The sequence below is a fragment of the Pituophis catenifer genome, unplaced genomic scaffold (genome assembly GCF_029215685.1).
Source record: "Pituophis catenifer annectens isolate HBS135680 unplaced genomic scaffold, rPitCat1.0.hap2 SCAF_2, whole genome shotgun sequence".
Classification (NCBI taxonomy): Eukaryota; Metazoa; Chordata; class Lepidosauria; order Squamata; family Colubridae; genus Pituophis; species Pituophis catenifer.
This window is the reverse complement of record NW_027256882.1, coordinates 40,769,260-40,791,168: the sequence shown is the minus strand read 5'-3', so window position 1 is coordinate 40,791,168 and position 21,909 is coordinate 40,769,260. Positions and strand designations below refer to the sequence as shown.

Genomic DNA, 21,909 nt, shown 5'->3' with positions numbered 1-21,909 from the left:
ATACCTAATGTTCCTTCCTTCTCCTATTTTCCCCACAACAACAACAACACCGTGAGGTGGGTTGGGTTGAGAGAGAATGATTGGCCCAGAGTCACTCAGCGGGTTTGTTTATATGCTTATAAAACCTATGCCTTGCTTATCACATCTTGAGAGACTATAGCCGGCCTGGGATGTAACAACAAGCTGGTTGAGAGCTGGTGTGTTATTTTATTTCTTCATTTAATTTAAGGACATCATACAAGAAAATATCTTGCTGGATTATAGCATTATCCAGTTGATTGTGGGTGGGTGGCATATTTGGCAACAACCGTGTTACTAACTTAGCAAGTTGAGTGATTCATTTAACATCTGTGGCAAGAAGTGGAGTAAAAGTCATTTAACAACTGTCTTATACAACAACAGAAATGAATGTTGGGCTCAATTGTGGTCATAAATCGAGGGCTGTCTACATACATATACACATGCATAGATACCAATTAACAATTTACAAAAAAAAACCCAGAAGAATTAAAGTGCAACAAACAGACAAAATAAATGGTTTGTTACTGGCCACACTATATTGTATCTTGCATCTTCACCTAGTCATAATGAAACTCTCAGGATGATATATGCACTCCTCTTTCCTTTTAGCTCTCAGTGCAGAAAGATGGAGATGTTCCTATTCTGTCATGCCCCCTATGTGCAAGTTTTTACAAAACTTTCGACCCCATAGAGCAGTGCTTCTGAACCTTGGCCACTTGAAGATGTATGGACTTCAACTCCCAGATTTCCCCAGATAGCCAGGCTGGCTGGGGAATTCTGGGAGTTGAAGTCCACACATCTTCAAGTGGCCAAGGTTCAGAAGCACTGCCATTGAATTCTAGGTGTTTGATTAGTCCCAATAGGATGAATTGGTCACATGCCAATAGGATCTCCTATTGGTCAATGTACCCATGAAGAGTGGGCATCTCAAACAATATTAGTGAGATAGATAGGTTCACTCACCCAGGAGTGGATGGGACAGCATGGCCAGGTTCTGGGATTAAACTGTAAAATGATTTCTTTCGTTTTTGTTTTGTGAACCATCTACTCTGGTTTATGAAATATGGTTTAGCATGCTGTATGAATCCATTCAGTTGTGGTTCAGTCCACAAAGTATGGCTTGGTTACTAGATTGCCAGTTCTTCATGCTGGCCTACTTAGGCCAGGACTTGGGAGAATTAGCATTGGTGGATTGTACGAAATACTGTAGGAGCAGCTCCAAGCTTCATAGCAGTCCTGTGAGATAGGCTGGGCCTGAGCAATGATGTTTATTTATTATTTATTTATTATTTTATTTTATTTCGAATTTATATACCGCACCTTCTCCCGAGGGACTCAGGGCGGTGTACAGCCAGATAAAAACATACAATACAAACATTAAAAACAATTAAAAGGATATATATTAATTTGGCCCCAATTTAAGATAACAAACCAATTAAAAATATTTAAAAAATATGTTAAAAAATATATTAAGCCAGCCCGGCTTGCTGAAAAAAGAAAGTTTTAAGGACACGGCGGAAGGCACCGAGGTCTTGGATTCTCCTTAGATGTTTATCCCAACTCTATTACTTTATAAGTAACTCAAGGCTGTGAATATTTATTTATTTATTTATTTATTTATTTATTTATTTATTTATTTATTTATTTATTTAATGCAATTTATATGCCGCCCTATCTCCGAGGACTCAGGGCGGCTCACAACGGTAAAATGCATAATTCCTTATTAAAACGATATAAATTAAAATCCAATTTAAAACAGTTTAAAATCCATTAAAAAAAACCCCATCAGTCCAGGCTACAGAACAACCAGGTCTTCAACTCGCGGCGGAACGAGCAAAGGTCAGGGGCCATCCGGAGCCCCAACGGAAGTTGGTTCCAGAGGGTAGGTGCGCCCACAGAGAAAGCTCTCCCCCTGCGGGTTGCCAGCCGACACTGTCTGGCCGACGGCACCCTGAGGAGGCCCTGTCTGTGGGAACGCACCGGGTGATTGAGGATTGTTGCTGGCTGCAGGGGGTCCGGCAAATATCTCGGGCCTAGGCCATGAAGGGCTTTATAGGTGATAACCAGCACCTTGAACCTCACCCGAAGGGCAACTGGTAACCAATGCAACCGTGCAGGAGGGGTGTAACCTGATATACCTGGAAGGAATATACCTGATATTCCTTCCTTCTCCTACTGGTATTTCCCCCCCCCCAACAACAACCCTATGAGGTGGGTTGGACTGAGAGAGAATGACTCACCCACAGTCACCCAAACAGATTTCATGCCTAAGCAGGACTAGAACTCAGAGTCTTCTGGCTTCTAGACCAATACATTACCCACTACACCAAGCTGGCTCTTGCAATTGTTCTTGCAAGTTATAGACCAAATACAACTGTCGTGTATTTTTATGTTTCTATTAGGTAATCCTAAGCAGTTTGGTCTCCCTTCATAAGATCCAGTTCATAGCTTATTTACATTGTTTTCTGTACACTACCTCTACTTCACAGTTGTTCTGAAAACAGGAAATTGCTAGGGGTTTTTTGGTGGGGGGGAGGAATGAGGGCAGGCGGGCGGAAATGAGAGATGCAGAGGCCTCTACACAGAAGTAAAACTCAGGAAGTGGGTTACTGCATTTAGTGAAGAAGGAAGGAAAGGACATAATCGTGTGCCAGAAATGACTTGGTGTAGCAAAGTTAAGAACAGGGCAAAAGAACAGAAGATAGGATTCTGGGATTCTTGAAATTCCCTACTTAGAAAAGAGAAAATAAAGTCTCCAGTCTTTACTCCCTTAAAAACATCTAGCCATGTGACTTTCCAAACTTAGAATGATCCATAAAGGCCTCTGTATCTTCTGTACTTTGTATGATGAGGTTAGCAACTTGGCATGTTCTCCCGTGGTGATCCCTGAAGGAAGGATTTGGAGATCAGAAATAAAAAGGAAATAGTTTAAGAAAAGGGATATTATGTTTAGATATGAATATATGTAAAAGATTTGAGTTAAGAGATATAACGATGGGGGTGAAGGAAATGGGTAGACTATGAATTGAATAAATGTTAAATTAGGATTTATTATATAGTTTTATAGCGGAAGGTTGCTTTGAAATGTTATATTAATATACATAAAAGATTTGAATTAAGAGATATATGTATGGGAGGGTAGAAAAAGGGTAGATTATGAGCAGAAATCGCTAAACTGGGAGATATAATAATATTATGCTAAATTAGGAGTTATTATATAATGTTATAGTAGAATGTCATTTTGAAATGTATAGTATAAGGGGGATATGATAATATTATTAGAAAGAAAGGGTCAGCATATGGGGATGGAGTAAGGGGATGGTAAAGTATTATATAATCTGTTATGAATTTGGGTTTTATTATGAAGAAGCCACGGGGAGGGGAGGGGGGGATTAGGGAGGAGGGGGGAAAAAAAGGGGGAAAAATTTGTATTTGAAAAACTTTTTCAATAATAAAAAAAAAGAGAAATAAAAAGGAAAGTATTCAGCTATGAAAATCAGCATGGTCTCGGCTGGGTTCACAAGCCATGATTTCTTTAACCAAGTTATAGGTTGTCCTTGACTATAATTGAGGTCAACTATAATTGACCCTGGAATCACAGTCATGCCAGTTGTTAAGGAAATCATCACACGATGGATCCAATTTTTGCAGTGGTCATTAACCAAATGCCACAGTCACTAAGTGAACCGATTGTCCACAATGGATGGGGGTTTTTTTGCCAGAAATTGGAAATGCAGAAAACAAAGTAAATTGCGATCTGCAGCACAGTGCAAAGTACCTTTTTTGGGGGAAAGGGGTTTGTCATAACTTTGAACAATTCCTAACCGGAACTACCTGCATGTTAGTAAGCTAAACTTGATTGTGTTCAGGGATAACCACAACATGGCCGATTCAACTGTGCAATCTAAACCCCACCCTTGTTTACATGCATTATGATACATGTTGAAAAGGGAGAAGCCTTATATCAGTGATGGCTAACCTTTTTGCCATCATGTGCGAGGAAGGGGGGGGTCACGCACGCGCGCGCGTGCCATACCCATAATTCTATGTGACCCCCCCCCCTGCTCACCCCACTCCTGGCATGCAATGGCCCGGAAGTCCCGTTTTTCTTTCTCACCTGGCTCCAGGACCTCTCTAGGCATCTGGGGAGGGCGAAAACAGCCTTCCCCACTCCTCCGGAGGCCCTCCGGAGGCCAAAAATGGCCCGTTTGACAACTTTCAGTCCCATCGGAAGCTGAGCTCACGTGCCCACTGATATGGTTATGCGTGCCACAGCTTCGCCATCACGGCCTTATATGATTAAAGCAGGGGTGGGTTCTACTTACCTTTACTACCAGTTTGCACCATGCCCGCTTGCACGTGGGCATGCGCAGATCACTTGTGATGACGTCCAGTTCAGTGGACGGAGCCTCCTGCCGGTTTTACTGTTGGTTCTATAGAATCGGTCCGAACTGGGGGCAACCCATCACTGGATCAAAGGTGGTGCTCACCATCTTGACTATTTTGAACCTCTCGCAGGCACCCCTGACTGAGCCTTAAACAGTGACTCTCTTAATAAACCAAATCTTGCTTCAGTTCAGCAAGACTGTTGGAAGAAAGCTGTGTTCCACTTGGCATTATTGTGATCAGTTAAAACAATTAACATATTATTTATTATTTATTTGATTAATTCAATTTGTATGCCGCCCCTCTCCGAAGACTCAGGGCGGCTATCCCAGCTTCCATGAATAAAACTAGGGATTTCATTGGGGTTAGGTGTAACCTCTATATTCAAAGAGGGCCTCCCGTTTATAAAATAAAACCGCTTCAATTAGAAATAAAACAAAATGTTCTTGGTTCTTTTTGTATATAGGTAGTCCTTGACTTGCGGCCGTAATTGAGCAAATGCTTAGAGTGTTAGGTGATTTGGTTCAGGAATTTGGTTAGTCCACTTTCTGAGATATTTTGTTTTGATTTGTTAATCCCTCAGATCTCCCTGACCACCAGCAAGATAGAACTGGTCTGTTTTCAACCGTTGCTTCCCTAGTGAAGTATGCTTTATTCTCCCTAAAAGGTCTTTTATACATTTGGAAATCCCAGGGTCTCCTCATCTTGCTAGAACAGTGTTTCTCAACCTTGGTAGCTTGAAGATGGGTGGACTTCAACTCCCAGAATCCCCCAGCCAGCAGCGGGTCCTTTGAGGCGAGGCTTGTATAGTGCAAGCACTCTGCTTCCTCACGAAGCACCTGGGCTTTCTTTCTTTTTGTTTTTTTTGCCATCTCTCCACATCTGGCTTTGCAGTTTTGCCACTGGGCATCTCCTCCTCCACCAGCATCTCTTCTCCCTCTCTTCCCCCCCCCCCGCCCACAGCAGCTGCTCTGCCCCACCCGCAGGTCTGCTCCCCTAAGGAATGCGCCAGGTCTGAGTCACCCGCTCAGTCTCTAAATAAGGGCAGAAGCGCTTGGCCGGGGTGGGAGGGCCAGGACAGCTGCCTGACGCTACCTCTTGTGAGAAGCGAGGAGAATTTTGCAGAACCTCCCTTCCTGCACATGCTGCCACAGCAAAGGGAAAAACCCAGATGGGAGTCTGTTACTCCTCCCAGAAGAAATGCTTTGCTATCCAAAAGCTAATGATGAATCAAATGCCACATACCCATTTTGTACTTGTAGTTACAGTTTCTTGCTGTACTTTAAAAGAAAGTTTCCATGTGCCAATCTCAACTGCTGGTGTCTACGTAAATATAGTCTTGGCATCAATGCATGAATAATTCTTTCTTTCTTTCTTTCTTTCTTTCTTTCTTTCTTTCTTTCTTTCTTTCTTTCTTTCTTTCTTCTTTCTTTCTTTCTTTCTTTCTTTCTTCCTTTCTTTCTCCTTCTCCTTCTCCTTCTCCTCCTCCTCCTCCTCCTCCTCCTCCTCCTCCTCCTCTCTCTTCCCCACCTCTCCTTTCTCCTCCAACTCCATAAAGCCACTGTCAGCTCTAGGCTTCCTTCATCTTCCCTCCAAATGGTAACTCTGCTCAGTCAACCAGAGTTGTGCTGCAACCAAAGCAACAGCGCTGGTGGCTAGAGCCCAGTTTATTTAGTAAGCAGCTATGCCAATCCCAAATCAGCTGCGAAAATTTCCAAAAAATTAAATTTGACATAGAGAATCCCGGAGGAATGAATGGAATTGAGTTGGGGGTTATAATGCTTTGAGAAAAAGAACCAAACTCATCTCCTACCTTCTCCAGATTAGTGTGGTTTAGGTTCAGTTAGGATTGTTTACTTTTTACTCTCTTTCTAAAATTGCCCTTGGTAGCTAAACTCACATGGAAAGCCTGCTCAGGGTTAAGAGCCTAGGTGGTGCAGTGGTTAGGTGCAGTAGTGCAGCTACTTCAGCTGACTGCTAGTTCAGCGGATCAAATCTCACCGGCTCAAGGTTGACTCAGCCTTCCATCCTTCCGAGGTGGGTAAAATGAGGACCCAGATTGTTGGCGGCAATATGCTATTTAGTATACTGTCTTTGGTGTAAGCCGTCCAGAGTCCTCGGAGAGTGGGCGGCATAGAAATAATAATAATAATAATAATAATAATAATAATAATAATAATAATAATAATAATAATAGTGGTTTGCTCAATTATTTCAGTTTTCTGAGTTTGCAGGTTACAGAGAACCATATACTATTCTGCACAGGTTGCATTGGAAGAATACCCTGGATTAAAAACGTGGTTCAGCGTGGTCTTGTGCAAACAGAGCTAGTGTGTAAAACTAAAACTTAAAAATGGAATGCGGTACAAACCCTTTTCTGCTGATTTCTTCTGATCAAATGGGTGTAAATGGTGAACACAAGCCAGTTTCTCTGTACCTTCAATTACTTTCTGGGATTATTTCAGAGCCTAGCTTAACCATACATACATTTGTGTGACCCAAGGAAAAAAGTGTTCCTCTGATGTAAGTTTTTTTGGAGACATGATAAGAAGCATATTCACTGAATCATTCATTCATGTGTATGTAGATATACTGTACATATAAACACACACTACCCATAGAGAATAGAAAGGGGAAAAGAGTGCAGAGAAGAGCAACAAAGATGGTTAGGGGACTGGAGGCTAAAACATATGAAGAACGGTTGCAGGAACTGGTTGTGTCTACTTTAATGAAAAGAAGGACTAGGGCAGACATGATAGCAGTTTTCCAATATCTCAGGGGCTGCCACAAAGAAGAGGGAGTCAAGCTATTCTCCAAAGCACCTGAGGGCAGGACAAAGAAGCAATGGGTGGAAACTAATCAAGGAAAGAAGCAACCTAGAACTAAGGAGAAATTTCCTGACAGTTAGAACAATCAATCAGTGGAACAACTTGCCTCCAGAAGTTGTGAATGCTCCAACACTGGAAATTGTTAAGAAGATGTTGGATAACCATTTGTCTGAAATGGTACAGGGTCTCCTGCCTGAGCAGGGGGTTGGACTAGAAGACCTCCAAGGTCCCTTCCAAGTCTGTTATTTTGTTATTCATCCTAAAGGAGGGATTGGCCTTTCTCAATTCGGATCATTACCCGAAGACTGAGACTGAGGATGCTGCACAGCATCTTAGCTGTCCCTGGCACTGCACTCTTCTGGACAGAGAACTTAGAACATGTCATAGAACATTAAATACTTGGGTTGGAAGGGAACTCTGAGGTCTTGTTTGAGGTTCTTCCTGAGATCTGTCGGAGCCCCTCTCCCAATTTAGGACGCACAGCCCTGAGTGCTCCTACCACAACAGGGACCACTTTGGCCCTTTACTTTCCATGTTCTCTTTCTAGTTCTCGCTTTAGACCCTGGAACCTCTCCAGCTTCTCGTACTCCTGATGTTGTTGTCACTTGGCACCAATTTTTAATTATATTAATTAGTAATATAATATATAACTAATTAATTTTAGTTAGCATCCAGTGCTTTTTGTCAACCTGTTGTTGTTTTTTTAAAAAAGGGATATTAGATAGTGAAAAGGAATATTAGATGGCGAGGGATAATAGCAGAACAACCAGAACAGAGATGTCCTTTACTGACATAAATGGGAAAATAAAGCATTCGGTCAAAGGGGGCCTTGAGTTTGTCAATCATTTCAGGGCCTTTGCACTCACTGTCTCAATGAGACACTGATCATCGAGCATCCCGGTTGCCTCGCGCTGCCCCGTCTCCCCACAACGCAGCTGATCCATGGCTCCAATGGCAATTATTTGGGATGCCGCTGCAGCCGCCAGCTTCACAAACCCAAACAGAGGACCATAAGTATCCTAACTCCATGGCTTGAAACTAGGGGTGAAATCCAGCAGGTTCTGACAGGTTCTGGAAAACCGGTAGTGGAAATTTTGAGTAGTTCGGAGAACCGGTAGCAGAAATTTTGCATAGTTCGGAGAACCAGTAAATGCCACCTCTGGCTGGCCCCAGAGTGGGGTGGGAATGGAGATTGTGCAATATCCTTCCCCCAAGAGTGGGGAGGGAATGGGGATTTTGCAGTATCCTTCCCCTGCCACGCCCACCAAGCCACACCACGCCCACCAAGCCACGCCCACAGAACCGGCAGTAAAAAAATTTGGATTTCACCACTGCTTGAAACCTAGGTCTGATGAGGACCATGAGAGTTGTTATCCCACACATCTAGAAGGCCTGTGATTGGGAAGATTGATTTATGTTTTATTAAGATTGTTGTTGAGGAATCCATGTTTCTTTGGACAGTTCTGTGGCTTTAAGCAATAGCATTTTATTCATATAAAAACAAATATAAAGATCTTCCTAAATTTTTGGATTTCTTGCAGGGATAGCATAGTATTATAAAAAGAGTGAGGAAAGACTTTTTATCAGATTAGGAAATATACATATACAAACATATAAATATAAGGACCTTGAAACGAGGCCTAGTAACATACCCGTTGGATAGTTTTGCTGGCATTTGAAGATCAAGTTGCGGTTAAACAGAGTTGTCCGAACCAGCCTCTATTGCCCCTGCTGTCAACTTGATTTACAAACCAATCTCTGCCTCTCCTCCTCCGCCTTCACCTCTACCCTTGTCATTAATAGACTTCACTTAATTGGGATTAACTTGGATTAATTCCCATGGGAACTGCTTGGGAAAGAGATAATGTCAAAGATCGCCTGTTCTTCTGAACTCTGCGCAGCAGGGCTGGGAAGAACCTGCACTGAAATGGGGAAGAGGCAAAGGCAGGATCCTTAATACCATTTCAGGTAGTCCTCGACTTATGATCCCAATTGAGTTCAAAATGCCCATTGCTAAGCAAGACAGTCGTTAAGTGAGTTTTGCCCCATTTTACGACCTTTCTTTCCACAGTTCCTAAGTGAATCACTGCAGTTGTTAAATTAGTAACATGGTTGCTAAGTGAATCTGGTTTCCCCGTTGACTCGGCTTGTCAGAAGAACCCAAAAGGGGATCTCATAACCCCGGGACACTGAACCTCTCATAAATACATACCAGTTGTCAAGCGTCCAAATTTTGATCAAGTGATGATGAGGATGCTAGAACAGTTGTGTGAAAAACAGTCATAAAGTCACTTTTTTCACTGCTGTTGTAACGTCAAATTGTCATTAAACTAATGGTTGTAAGTTGAGGACAGTACAGGAAAGAGAAGCATGGAGATAAGACCTCACCTTTCTTCGGCAGAATTGGTGAAGCCCTTCCAGCTTACCGATTAAAAAAAGGCTTCCTGAGTTTGCAAATCTCAACCTGTGCTATGAATCATTTATAGAGTACATTTGAAAGCGGTGTAAATGAGGTGCTTGGTGTTTCTTTGCTCATGTCTTTTCTTTGCATTTTTTTCTTTGTGCCTTTTCTTATACCAACCCTAGTGGTGCCAACAGATATATTTCAAATTGAGGGACTGTGGCCACATGGGCTGAGAATTCTGGAAGTTGACATCCTTATGTCTTGAGTTGTGGAAGGATGCCTAGACTGAGTCTTCCCCACCTTCTTTCAATTTTGCAAGTGATATTGGAGCAAACTCCGACAAGATTGTCATCTTCATGCCCTCCTTTCATAAGAGGTGAAAAACAGGATCTTCAGTTAGACCTAGCAGATTGCCTCTCATGCTTGGCTTCTCTTAGCGTGGAATTAGATTTTCTTCCATATTTTTTTCCCCACCCACCTCTTCATGTTGCTGAGTTTTTATCTTGCTAAGAAGCCACATTGTCTAGTTTAAGCACTTACCTCAGCTGTCTTAATATAGTTGGTAATCCGTTTCAGACTGTTTCATTCATTTGCTACAGTGAAGTATTGTGGTAGAAGGTTCTTCCAAGTCTATAAAAATCCCAGGGCATACAATGATTTGCCAGACAAAAGGTTATATCCCATGGATAAGAACAAATGGAGCTCAAGATGGAATCTGCTACCAGTACAAACCCTCATTCATTAAAAGCATTCATGGGATGCAGGAAACGTCTGCCATACATGCTCACAGTTACTCTTTGTTACTTCACAGTGTTTCTGAATGCCTGCTCCATAAGCTGTTGCCATCGAAGTAGGTTCTTCTCAACTGCCCCTTGATCTCCGAGGCGAGGGCAAGCCCTTGACCCAGACTTTCCATCCTGTTAGATAGCTTTTATTCTAAATAAGATCAATTCTGCAATCCGTTGCATGCTTGTTACGGAGCGCACCCATTAAGCTGTGTCTCTTGAGATTCAGCCAGAAAGCTTTAAAGAGAAGCTGAATCTTCAGGAGCAGCTGGGAAGCTCTGTGGAAACTTCAAGAACAGGTCTACAAGATGGAGCTAGCTAGATGGACCAATTGACTGACGCAGCAGAAGGCAGCCGGCCCAGAATTTAAAGGTGTAACTGTCAATTTGCCACTCGGATCTCTCTCCCCTTCCCACTGTGCATTTACTTAACATTGTAAGCTCCCTGGATAGGGTAACTTTGTGTTTGTACTCATCAGGGGTGGGTTCTAAATTTTTTTACTACCGGTTCTGTGGGCGTGGCTTATTTTGTGGGTGTGGCTTGGAGGTCATGTAACTAGGTGGGCATGGCTAGCTGGTCAGAGTCATTTCTGGAAGGTCCTCGCACTTACGACCAGTCCTCGCACTTATGACCCGACTCATTTGTTTGCTTTTAACACTGATCAGCTGTAGGACGGCCCTTTGAAGCCCCGCGGCAAGAGTTTAAACAGTTTTTTTCCCTCTAGTCATCAGCTGGGACTCAGGAGGCAGCAATAGATTGGGGGTGGGACCAAATAAAAGGTAAGAATAACGTGGGTGGGGGGGTGGGGGGGAGAACCGGTGCGGTGACGTCATATCGTCACCGCTACCGGCTCGGCCGAACCGGACCGAACCGGGAGGAACCCACCACTGGTACTCATGTATTTGATGTTTTCTACCTCCTTTATTATTTTTATAAATAACCCAAGGCGACGTATTTGCCTAATACACTTTCCGCTTCCTAGTTTTCCCATAACAACAATCCTGTGAGGTGGGTTGGGTTGAAAGATAGAGACTGACCCAGGGTCAGAAAGCTGGCTTTCATGCCTAAAACAGAACTAGAACTCAGTTTAGTTCTCAACTAGAAACTCAACTCTGGTTTCTAGCCAACCCCTTAACCATTGCACCAAACTGGCTCTTGCTGGTGTTTTTTTCTGGTGTTTTTCCTATGTAGCACATGCTACTGTACACATATTGATGTGTATCCCAAATGGGGATCATCCGGAGGGTGGGGGCTGACTTGAGATCAGTTAAGACAACCTACCTGCTCACCTTGACTATTTATTTATCCAACCTATCCCATTGACTTTGCTTGTCAGAAGCCGGTTGGGAAGGTCTAGGATGCAAATCATGATTTAGCGGAATGCTGCCTCTGGATGGCTTGCCAGATATTCAAAATGTAGCATCTATTCAGACAGCAGTGTCCATGGATCACAGTGTGAAAACCCTGTTTTGTTTGGTTTCATAATACTGGAATACAGTATTTAAATATGGAATGCATACAGGTAGTCCTCAGCTTATGACCACAATTAGGACAAGAATTTTCATTGCTAAGCATTGCTTATTTAAGGTTTGCTGTTGTTGTTAGTTGTGAAGTTGTGTCCGACTCATTGTGACCCCATGGACAACGTTTCTCCAGGCCTTCCTGTCCTCTATCATCCTCTGGAGTCCGTTTAAGTTCACGCCTACTGCTTCAGTTGCTCCATCCAGCCACCTCGTTCTCTGTCATCCCTTTCTTCTTTTGCCCTCAATCTTTCCCAGCATTAGGCTCTTCTCCAGCGAGTCCTTCCTTCTCATTAGGTGGCCAAAGTATTTGAATTTCATCTTCAGGATCTGGCCTTCTATTTTTTTTTTTAAAGTTTATTCCCATTTTTTAAAACAATGCTTTACATATATACATACAAAATTATTGCAACTAACATATACAAATATGTGCCTATACCACCAATAAAATCGGTTTCGTTTCCCTCCCTTTCCTTTCACCCAAATATACCATAAATTCCAACATTCATGATAATCAGAATCTTTTTGGTTCCTAAGTAATTTCGTTAACCGATCTGCCTCTGCGCATTCTGTAATTTTCCAAATCAATTTATTCTCTGTGGGTATTAATTCGTTTTTCCATTCTTGCGCGTATAATATCCTAGCTGTGGTAATAATGTGGAGGATCAAGTATCATTTTTCCTTAGATATTTTATCTGGTTTCATTCCCAATAAAAAAGTCTCTGGTTTCAGCTCTATATTATATCCTGTAATTTCCACTATCCAATTCCGAATCTTGGACCAATATTTGCCTGCTTTGGGACACATCCACCATTGGTGATAGTATGTCCCGCTACCATTCCCGCACTTCCAACATGCCGGGGAGGCTCTCAGAAACATTCTTGCTATTCTTGGGGGGGGGGGATATGCCAACGATAGACCATTTTATAGATGTTTTCCTTGTAGGGGGTTAACAAAATAAGTTTCATATTCCTATTCCATATCGCATCCATTTATCCAGATTTGGGGAAAATCCGAGATTCCTCGCCCAGGCAATCATGGTGTCCTTAATCAACTCCTCACCAATCCATCGTGAAAGTAATTTCTTTTCAATTCTCAATAAGATTTTATCTAGCTCCTGTACTGACCTATAAATTCCCTCCTTTCTGACTCTCGATTGTATTTGGGCATACGCCCACCAATCTACCTTCTTGCCCTGATTCATAAACTGGCCTTCTAAAGAGCAGTCAGGGTTGATCTCCTCTCTAGTGGATGATAAAAAGCACACATGATTCTAAAGTCATAGAATTGGAAAATATGATGAATGAAAGAAATCACAAGGATCATCTAGTCTAATTCTGTGCAAAGGACGTGAAAATAAATTAATCCATCCCTGAGAGGTGGCCTTCAGTCTCTTCTTAAAAATCTCCAAAGATGGCAAAATCCATATCCTCTTCTCTCACACAAGAGATACCCTCTTGCCAGAGGAATGCCTACGCGGCAATTTAATATTATTTTCTGAAAGTTTATCAGCTGCTCTACTTTGTACTCTGTATCTCTGTATGGGATGGTGAGGAAACATCCTAGGAAGCCAAGGAAGAAAGATTTACTGGCTAAAATGTTTGCAATCTTTTTATTTACATATCCCAGGACACCGCAGCCCCTTTTGCTTGAAGTCCTTCAACTTTTTCAAAAAGAAATATTAATATTTCTGCAGTTTAAACCCAAGCAAACTACAGTAAATCTTTTCAGGATGAGAAGAGCTCAAGAAGCAGGACGTAAGAGAGTTTTGAGGAGTCCTTGGTGTTCTCCGAGTTTGGTTGTTTTCTTGCAGATGTTTTGTTACTAGGTAACATCATCAGTGCTAGCACTTATGATACTACCTAATTTGGGTAATGAAACATCTGCAAGAAAACAAGGAAGCTCAGAGAGCACCAAGGACCCCTCATTTCAACCCTGAGCTACAAATATTCTCCGTTTTTGATAAGAGGGTTTGTTGCAAGGCAGACATAATTTGATGTCTTGCCTGCTTCCTTTCCCTTAATTTAGTTCTCCAGAGGCCACACACACTCAATTACACACTTTCCTTTAATCTTACTGGGCTTTCCAGATGCTCTGTACTCCTACTCCCATGATCCCATCCTGGACCCTTAATGTGTAATTTCTCCTATGGCTCTAAATGTAGCTACCGTACCATAAGTGCAACTCAAACTCATTAAGCCTTTGTTTTCTTATAAGGAATCTTTTGCCTCCTAAGAGATTTAACCCCTGGAGTCTCACTGGAGTATACAATAACCTCCCTTCAAAAAGTAAAGGACCAAATTATGATTTGCTGAAACAGTTACAAGAAACTTTAAAGACCATCCCTGTTAAGTAGAGAGACTTAAGGTAGAAGCAGATATGTATCAATAACATTCATTTACTTACAATTTATGTATTTGTTTATTTGTTTATTTATCTCAGTGACCCCCAACCTTTGTGGCTTGGTGGCCCGGCTGGGGGGAAAGGGGAACTGTACACATTTGGGGGGCGGCACTTGCACACACAGCTGTTGCCCAAGTGGCGGGCTGACATGCACGCACGCGAGCCTGCCTGCCTGCCATTCATGCAAATTAAGCTGCAGTGAGTGTTCCAGCTAGCTACTCGCGCAGCTCAATTCCGAACAGGCCAAGGCCCGATAGTGGGCCGGAGTTCGCGGGTTGGGGATTCTTGATTTAGCCAATGACTCTGAATAGCTTACAACATAGAAAAAAACAACATTGAAAAACATTAAAACCATCATAAAAGCACACAGATAAAAACATCAACAGATAAAGTTATTGACACAAGATGGTTAAGAAGTGAGCCAGACACATGAAGGGCGGGCTGGCGGGGGGGGGGATAGGTATGGTTGAATTTTGATTAATCAACCACCTCCAGTACAAAGCTCCCCCATTGGCTCCCCAAGCCACCTGATGTATGATATGGTAATTATGATGTAATTTACATTCCATATTTCCTTGGGGAGCTCAAGGCAGCATATGTGGGGCGGGGTCAACCTTCTCTAAGGCTTCTGCCATCTAAGCATCTTAAAGGGCCAGATCTACTGTATGAAGATTTAGCATAGCGTGTTTCTTCAAATTGTTTTCTAGGGTAATGTATCAAAGTGGTGAATATTGATCATTCTCCCTGATCTCCTATATCCGGGATGGTGAACCTATGGCACATGTCTCCGAGGCACAGAGCCCTCTCTTTGGGCAAGCACACCATCGCCAGCTGCTCTTCTGGTTTCCAGTGCATGCATGAGCACTGGCCAGCTGGTATTTGGGTTTCCGGTGCTCCGGCATGTGCGCGCGTTCCAGTTTGGGCACTCTGTGTTGAAAAGGTTCGCCATCACCTTCCAAAATTATACTATTGAAAATGGAGAAGATTAGGGGTAAATAGAAAGGGTTTATTGTGTTGATATCTGGGAATTTCTGGTGCTCCATATAAAACCATGGTTTGTGGTTCTATAATCCAACCAGTATGTTCTTTGCATCAAGTTTTGATTGGCAATTCTCTACCAGGATTTTCCTTCAAGAATGAAGAGTTCCTGCAGGCTAGAAATTGCCCCTGCCATATGAGTACAACACATAGGATGAGCCTATGGGAATAAAAGGACCCTGCCTGTACATATTCTCATCCTATATTTACTTTACCTGACACAGAGTAAACCCCATTAAATTAATAGACCTTATTTTTGAGTATGTATGTACAAGATTTTATTGTTAATCTAGTGAAGGCTTTCCAACTGATGTTCTACAAATGTGAATTCTTCAACTCCATAATGTACTTTGTTCTCTGGGGATTAAGGGGATGAAGTCCATCACATTTGTACGGTATCTCAAAGGGAAGGCAAATCTAGTTTGAGACAGGCCAAGGGTATAATCTTGCATAGCCAGAAGTCAATGGGGTGACTGCAAGTATGGATTTGTGGTATTTTCCATCCATCCATCCATCCAACCATCCATCCATCCATCCATCCATCCATCCATCCATCCATCTCTTCCTCTTTCTCTCCCCACCTGCAGCTTAAGATTTCATTCAGTGAGAATCAGCTGGAGAGGACATTCCAATACCCATCAGAGAGTTCCCTACTGGAGGAGTTTGGGCCCCCAGAAGAGTCAGAGTCTTTGATTAGCACAAACCCCCTTGGTGATGAGGAAGAAGAAGAAGAGGAGTTGCTGCTGCTTCATCGTGGCCTCCCTGGCCTGCTCAGGAGCAAACCACTTATTGTAGGTGAGTATCTGGCAACACCCTGGAAATGCTTGGATTAGAGTGGATCGCAAATCCACTTTCCACAATCACCCTTGACACAGATCCTGTCTCTTTTTCTGGGTTTTGAATTGTAACTTGCAAGTTGGGCTAAAATGGACTGACAACCTGTTATGTTGATTGGAAAGAGAAGAAAGGTAGACAACTGCCATCGTATAGAGATTAAGGAGTTTTTACACATCTGTCAAATGGGATGTGGTGGCTCAGTGGATAAGATGCTGAACTTGTCAATCGAAAGGTCGGCAGTTCAGCGGTTCAAATCCCTAGTGCCGCGTAACGGGTTGAGTTCCTGTTACTTGTCACAGCTTCTGCCAACCTAGCAGTTTGAAAGCACGTAAAAAATGCAAGTAGAAAAAGAGGGACCATCTTTGGTGGGAAGGTTCCGTGCGCCTTTGGCGTTTAGTCATGCCGGCCACATGACCACGGAGAAGTCTTCGGACAGCGCTGGCTCTTCGGCTTTGAAACAGAGATGAGCATCACCCCCTAGAGTCGGGAACGACTAGCACAAATGTGCAAGGGGAACCTTTACCTTTACACATCTGTCTGTTGTTCGTCTTGCAGTAGCAGATGTTGTATGTAGTGCTTGAAAGCTTCCCTAGGTTAAAAATTCCCTGCTTATCCTCATACAGTGGGAACTTTCAAGATGGAAAGGCTCACAAATATCAACCTCTGTTGATCAAAAGAGCACATTCACTGAGCTGAATTGAAAGATTTGGTTCAGGAATAATATGATCTATTTCCATGATAGACAGAGCTTTCGACAACCCTGAAGAAAGATTATCCCTGAATATCAGATGATTCTAATTACCAAAACTATATCCAGCAATAGCAACAAAAGGAGAGCAAAGTTTTTTAAAAAAAAAAAAAAAATCATCAGACTACAAGTATTTGTAATTGAGATCAGATAAAACCCTAATTTTCATCCAGATCTACCCCCACTCCAAAAACAACAACAACAAACCTCTGTACCACTATAAATAGAGAAGATACATGTAAAATCAGAAATGCTATAGCTGGAAGAATAGAAATAAACAGGAGCCTTAGAGATAATACTGAAGTGCCACCTAAAGGCCTTTTTAACAAGTGCAAAAATCAGGAATGCAAACTCAGGAGTTGTTGTTTTCCTCGTTTGCTAACTATGCCGGTATTCTTTCTTTTCCTTTTTCTAGATGAGTCCTGTCGGCGATAGCTTATCGTCTTTCTTTCCCGGCGTAGGAAAAGGTAGAATCCATTTCAAGATTGAAGCCGTGTTCCAAAATCCTTCGGCTGGACCTTGAATCTCTTTTTGTCTTCCAATGACTGACATACCAAGGAAAAAGAAACAGGGACCAATAAAGACCTATCAGCCTTTTTCTACAGCTTTGAAGGCCGTATGTTTCTTCCTTCAGGAGTTACGCTGCATCTTCACCCTTGATATGGCTCTTCTCTTTGCGTTGACCCTGAAAACAGAACCTCTTCGCTTAGGAACAAGTATCAAATATCTAGATGGCTCCAAATTGTGCAAAATGCAGTCCAATCTAGATGGGAATCGCAACCAGTGCTTTTCCTGCTGCTCCTATCTGTCAGTGAGGAGCCTGTGGACATGTTTTAAAACTTTCCCTGAGGAAAGACCATTGAACCTTCAAACACCAAGGGCTAACATCATTGACCTATTTTACTCCTTACCATCAACCACACAGCATTTGAAAGCTTCAGTTCTGGGCTGAGGGACATTGATGTGACTTTGTCTGGTTGTTGTTGTTGTTGTTTTTCTGCTTTTTTTTTTTTTTTTTTGGATAAAGTATCTTGTCTTGTTATGATGTTTAAAGGAAAACAAAGCAAAGCACCATATTTCGGGGGGGAGACCAGGGAAGGTTACACACACTGCTTATCAGTATTTGGGGAGTGGGAGGGGGGCCATTGAAGAGAAAGTCAATTCAACATAGCATGACTCTAGGTGTGAGTAATATGGCATGTAACTGGGCAACGGGGACGGGCCTCTCTGTGTTTTAAAACAAGAGCACTTAGTAAGGCATGGAATTGAGCAATTAGGGAAAGGTTATCTCTGCACGGGAGGCAGAGACCGTTGTTCTTTGTGGTGGCATTTTGTGTTTTCTCTCTCTTTGACTTCAGGCTGGGGTGGTCTTGTGGAACAAGGGGGGTGGGGGAGGCAGGGGGGCAGGGATGGAATGGACAAACAAAGCAGAATCAGGAGAAAAGTACCGCTTCTGGTTTTAGTCACATCCATTTCATGTTTAGAATTCACAACTCATATGGTCTTAGATGGGTGGGCATGAAGTGAAGTGAACAGAGCCATGAATGGTTTAAAAAAAAAAAATGAAGCGATGCTTTCAGGGGTGGCCACAGGGGAGGGTACAAAAGGTCTGGATGGTGTCTACAACAACACACTCGAAGGACTGCTTCTTCAGTTGGACAATTGTGGCTGCCAAATTGACCTTTTCCCCTCCACTCACCCCGGATGATTATTTGGATTATTTGGCCAAAAAAGTATTATTACTACTAGCAATAATACTAGTAATATTATTATTCTACCAGCCATTTTGATAGGTACAGGTAGTCCTCGCTTAATGACCATCTGTTTAGCAACCATTCAAAGTTATGATGGTGCTGAAAAATGGGACTTATGGCTGGTCCTCATGCTTGAGACCGTTGCAGTGTTCCCATGGTCATGTGATTGTGAGCCAGGCACTTTTCAATCAGCTCACACATAACAATTTTTCAGTCAGGTGGCTGCCATTTGTGACCTTCTCATCCAGATTCCAACAAGCAAAAAAATCAATGGAAAAGCCAGCAGGAGGTTGCAAGTCACGGTCGCGCAATATCTTGCTTAATAGCCATGGATGATTCACTTAACGGCCTCATTGCTTAATGATGAATTTTGCTCTCTGTATCATGGTTGTAAGTTGAGGACTACCTGTACTTGCCATTCTGCACTGCATAGTATTTTTAACTAGGACAAATTCTTAACTTAATTAAGGTTAAGGAAAGCAAAGCCACGGTACATTTGTTTGAAGATGTTTACCTGGCGACTTCTATGCACCACCTGAACATCTGAGCACTACCGCTCAGCTTGCACACCTTGATAAAGACGTGTTCATTTTTGAAGAGAAGAAGAAGGAGCTATAGCTTTTGGGTCTCTCAGGATGACCTTCCACCTTGGGCAGTGAGAAAGGGGGCAAATCTTTTGTAGTGCCGATAATAAAAAAATGAGGAGGTGGGTTGACTCAGGGAAGCCGAGGGCCAGAGAGGCCCTCCAAGCCCTCCACCCTACCCCATTTCACAACTCAGGTCCTGTCTCAGGGCTATAATAGTTCACAATTCCACATTCTGGAACCAAAAGTATAATTCCTTTGTCCTCCTGGCTGAAAGTCTGACCTTAAGATGGAAGTGTCCAAATAAAATTGAAACTTTTTCTAAATTGCTGAACAGGAATTTTCTCTTCCCCAACTGTGAAGCTTGGTTGACTTGCTCGATTAAATTACTCAAAGAATGGCACAACTCATCAATGGAACAAGAATGCAGATTGAGAGAAAGTTGATGAATGTATGGGAGGAGAAAGGTGAGGCTTTAGGAACAAAAATTGTTGAGCGAAGAAGTAAAAGTTTGAATGGAAGGTGCAGAAGAGAAAATTACATATCTTCTCTCTCCCTTCATTATTAATTTATCTATCTGTGCACCCTTTTTAATTATCATTTCTCCTTTTATTTTGCACTGCTGGGACAGCCAAACATAAAAGCCCATGAATAAGTGAGAGAGTGACTGAATACTGCAGACATATTTTTCTTTGACAGGTGTGTGATGGGGTCTGCAAAGATCAATGTATGTTAAATGAGGGCTGAAGAAGCTGTGTCCAGCCATTTCCATCAGTGTTTTTTTGTTACATGTAATTATTATTATTAACAATAAACCAGAATGATGTTGCACGATAATCTAGTGGTCTTTATTCCTCTACTTATCGTGACAGTTACATAGATCTTTTCCTTAAAATAGTCATCTTGAATACAGTACTTAAAAGAAATGACAATAAGATGTTCCTTCGCGGTCTGCTGGTCACATATATCTGTTATATCCTATGCATTGTTGGAAACAAAATGCTGGACCAGCTAGACTTTGGTGTGCTCCAGCAAAACATTAAATTCTTACCTTTATTTATTTAATGAATTTATATAGCCGTTCATCTCATAAATGTGTATAATGAAACAAAGAGTTAAAAAGTCTAAACAACCATTAAAACCATAAAACATACATATAAATAAGACAGGGAAAATGGATCAATATCCTATATTCAATGTAACCATCTTGCAGACTCCCTGTTTCTATGGGATCCCCAAGACTATGGGAGGGAAAAACATTTTAAGAGACATCTGGAAGATTAATAGAGTTGGGGCTAATTTCTCATTAGGGGGAATGATGTTCCAGAGGGCAGGTGCCATCAGATAAAAGTCCTTAGCATATGTTACCCATAACATTACTCTCCTGCTGGACTTGCTGGGATAAGTAGATGTAACCAGGGAGAGGTGGTCTCTCAAATAACCTGGCCCCATTCCATACAGGGCTCTGAGTGTTAAAATCAACACCTTGAACTGAATGCAGAAGCAAACCGGCAACCAATGAAGCTTGGTTGCCTAGGGGTAGACATAACTGCATGTACCGTGACTGTTCCAGTGGTGGGATTTAAATTTTTTTACTACTTGGAATGTGTCTGCATTCTCCATGCACTGCAGTCTAAAACACAGAAAATGTGTAAAGCTGGTAGCGGTACCGCATTCGCCAAGCAAAATCCCTGATTTCAAAACACCTGCTCTTTAATGGAATTGCTTAGGATTTCCCTATTTCTAAAGGAATATCTTTATTTATTTGTTTGTTTGTTTGTTTGATTGATTTATATGCCGCCCTTCTCCGGAGACTCAGGGCGGCTTACAATGCATTAAGCAATAGCCTTCATATTTTTGTATATACCTGCTTAGTAGGGCTTTTGTCCCCCCCCCAAGCGGTGTTCTTTTTTATACAAAGTCAGCTTATTGCCCCCACAATCCGGGTCCTCATTTTATCTACCTCGAAAGGATGGAAGGCTGAGTCAACCTTGAGCCTGGTGAGATTTGAACTCGCAGTAATTGCAGGCAGCTGGCAGCTAAGTGCTATTTAACAGCACTTTAGTCCACTGCACCACCAAGGCTCTATCTTTCTTCATCAGATAATGAGTTTTGGCATATAACGCTAGAAATAGAGCACCGGTTCACTTACTCACTCACACTCTCTCTCTCTCTCTCTAAAAATGTGGAAGAGCAGAATAAACTGCAGATTCCATAGCTATGAGAAACTGCCATAACCTGTTCAAACTTTTGTGTTGCTAGGTTATGTAATGTAGCAACCTATCATCCTTGACCATTTGTCACACTGATTGGGGATGATGGGAATTGCAGCCCGAGGAGGGTTAGGAAACACTGTTTAGATCAGAGGTCTTCAAACCTGGCAGCTTTAAGACTTGTGGACTTCAACTCCCAGAATTCTCCAGCCAGCATAGCATAGCTAGAGAATTCTGGGAGTTGAAGTCCACAAATCTTAAAGCTGCCAAGGTTTGGGGACCCCTAGTTTATATAATTTTAACTGGAAGCCTCCCTGGGCTACTGGACTTCCACTCCCATAGTTCCATTATAGAGACCGACAAACTCGAGAGCAACGTACATAATCCT

General features: G+C 42.3%; 1 protein-coding gene across 1 annotated transcript in view; it reads left to right on the top strand.

Moving 5' to 3' along the window:
• Positions 1 to 17,875, top strand: part of PPP1R18 (protein phosphatase 1 regulatory subunit 18) — a 46,475-nt gene extending 28,600 nt beyond the window's left edge. The window contains exons 3-4 of the mRNA XM_070933474.1: positions 15,973 to 16,180; positions 17,386 to 17,875. Coding sequence (XP_070789575.1) covers positions 15,973 to 16,180; positions 17,386 to 17,405 — 228 coding nt within the window. The 3' untranslated portion in view covers positions 17,406 to 17,875. The remainder of the gene's footprint in view (positions 1 to 15,972; positions 16,181 to 17,385) is intronic.
• The last annotated feature ends 4,034 nt before the right edge of the window (positions 17,876 to 21,909 follow it).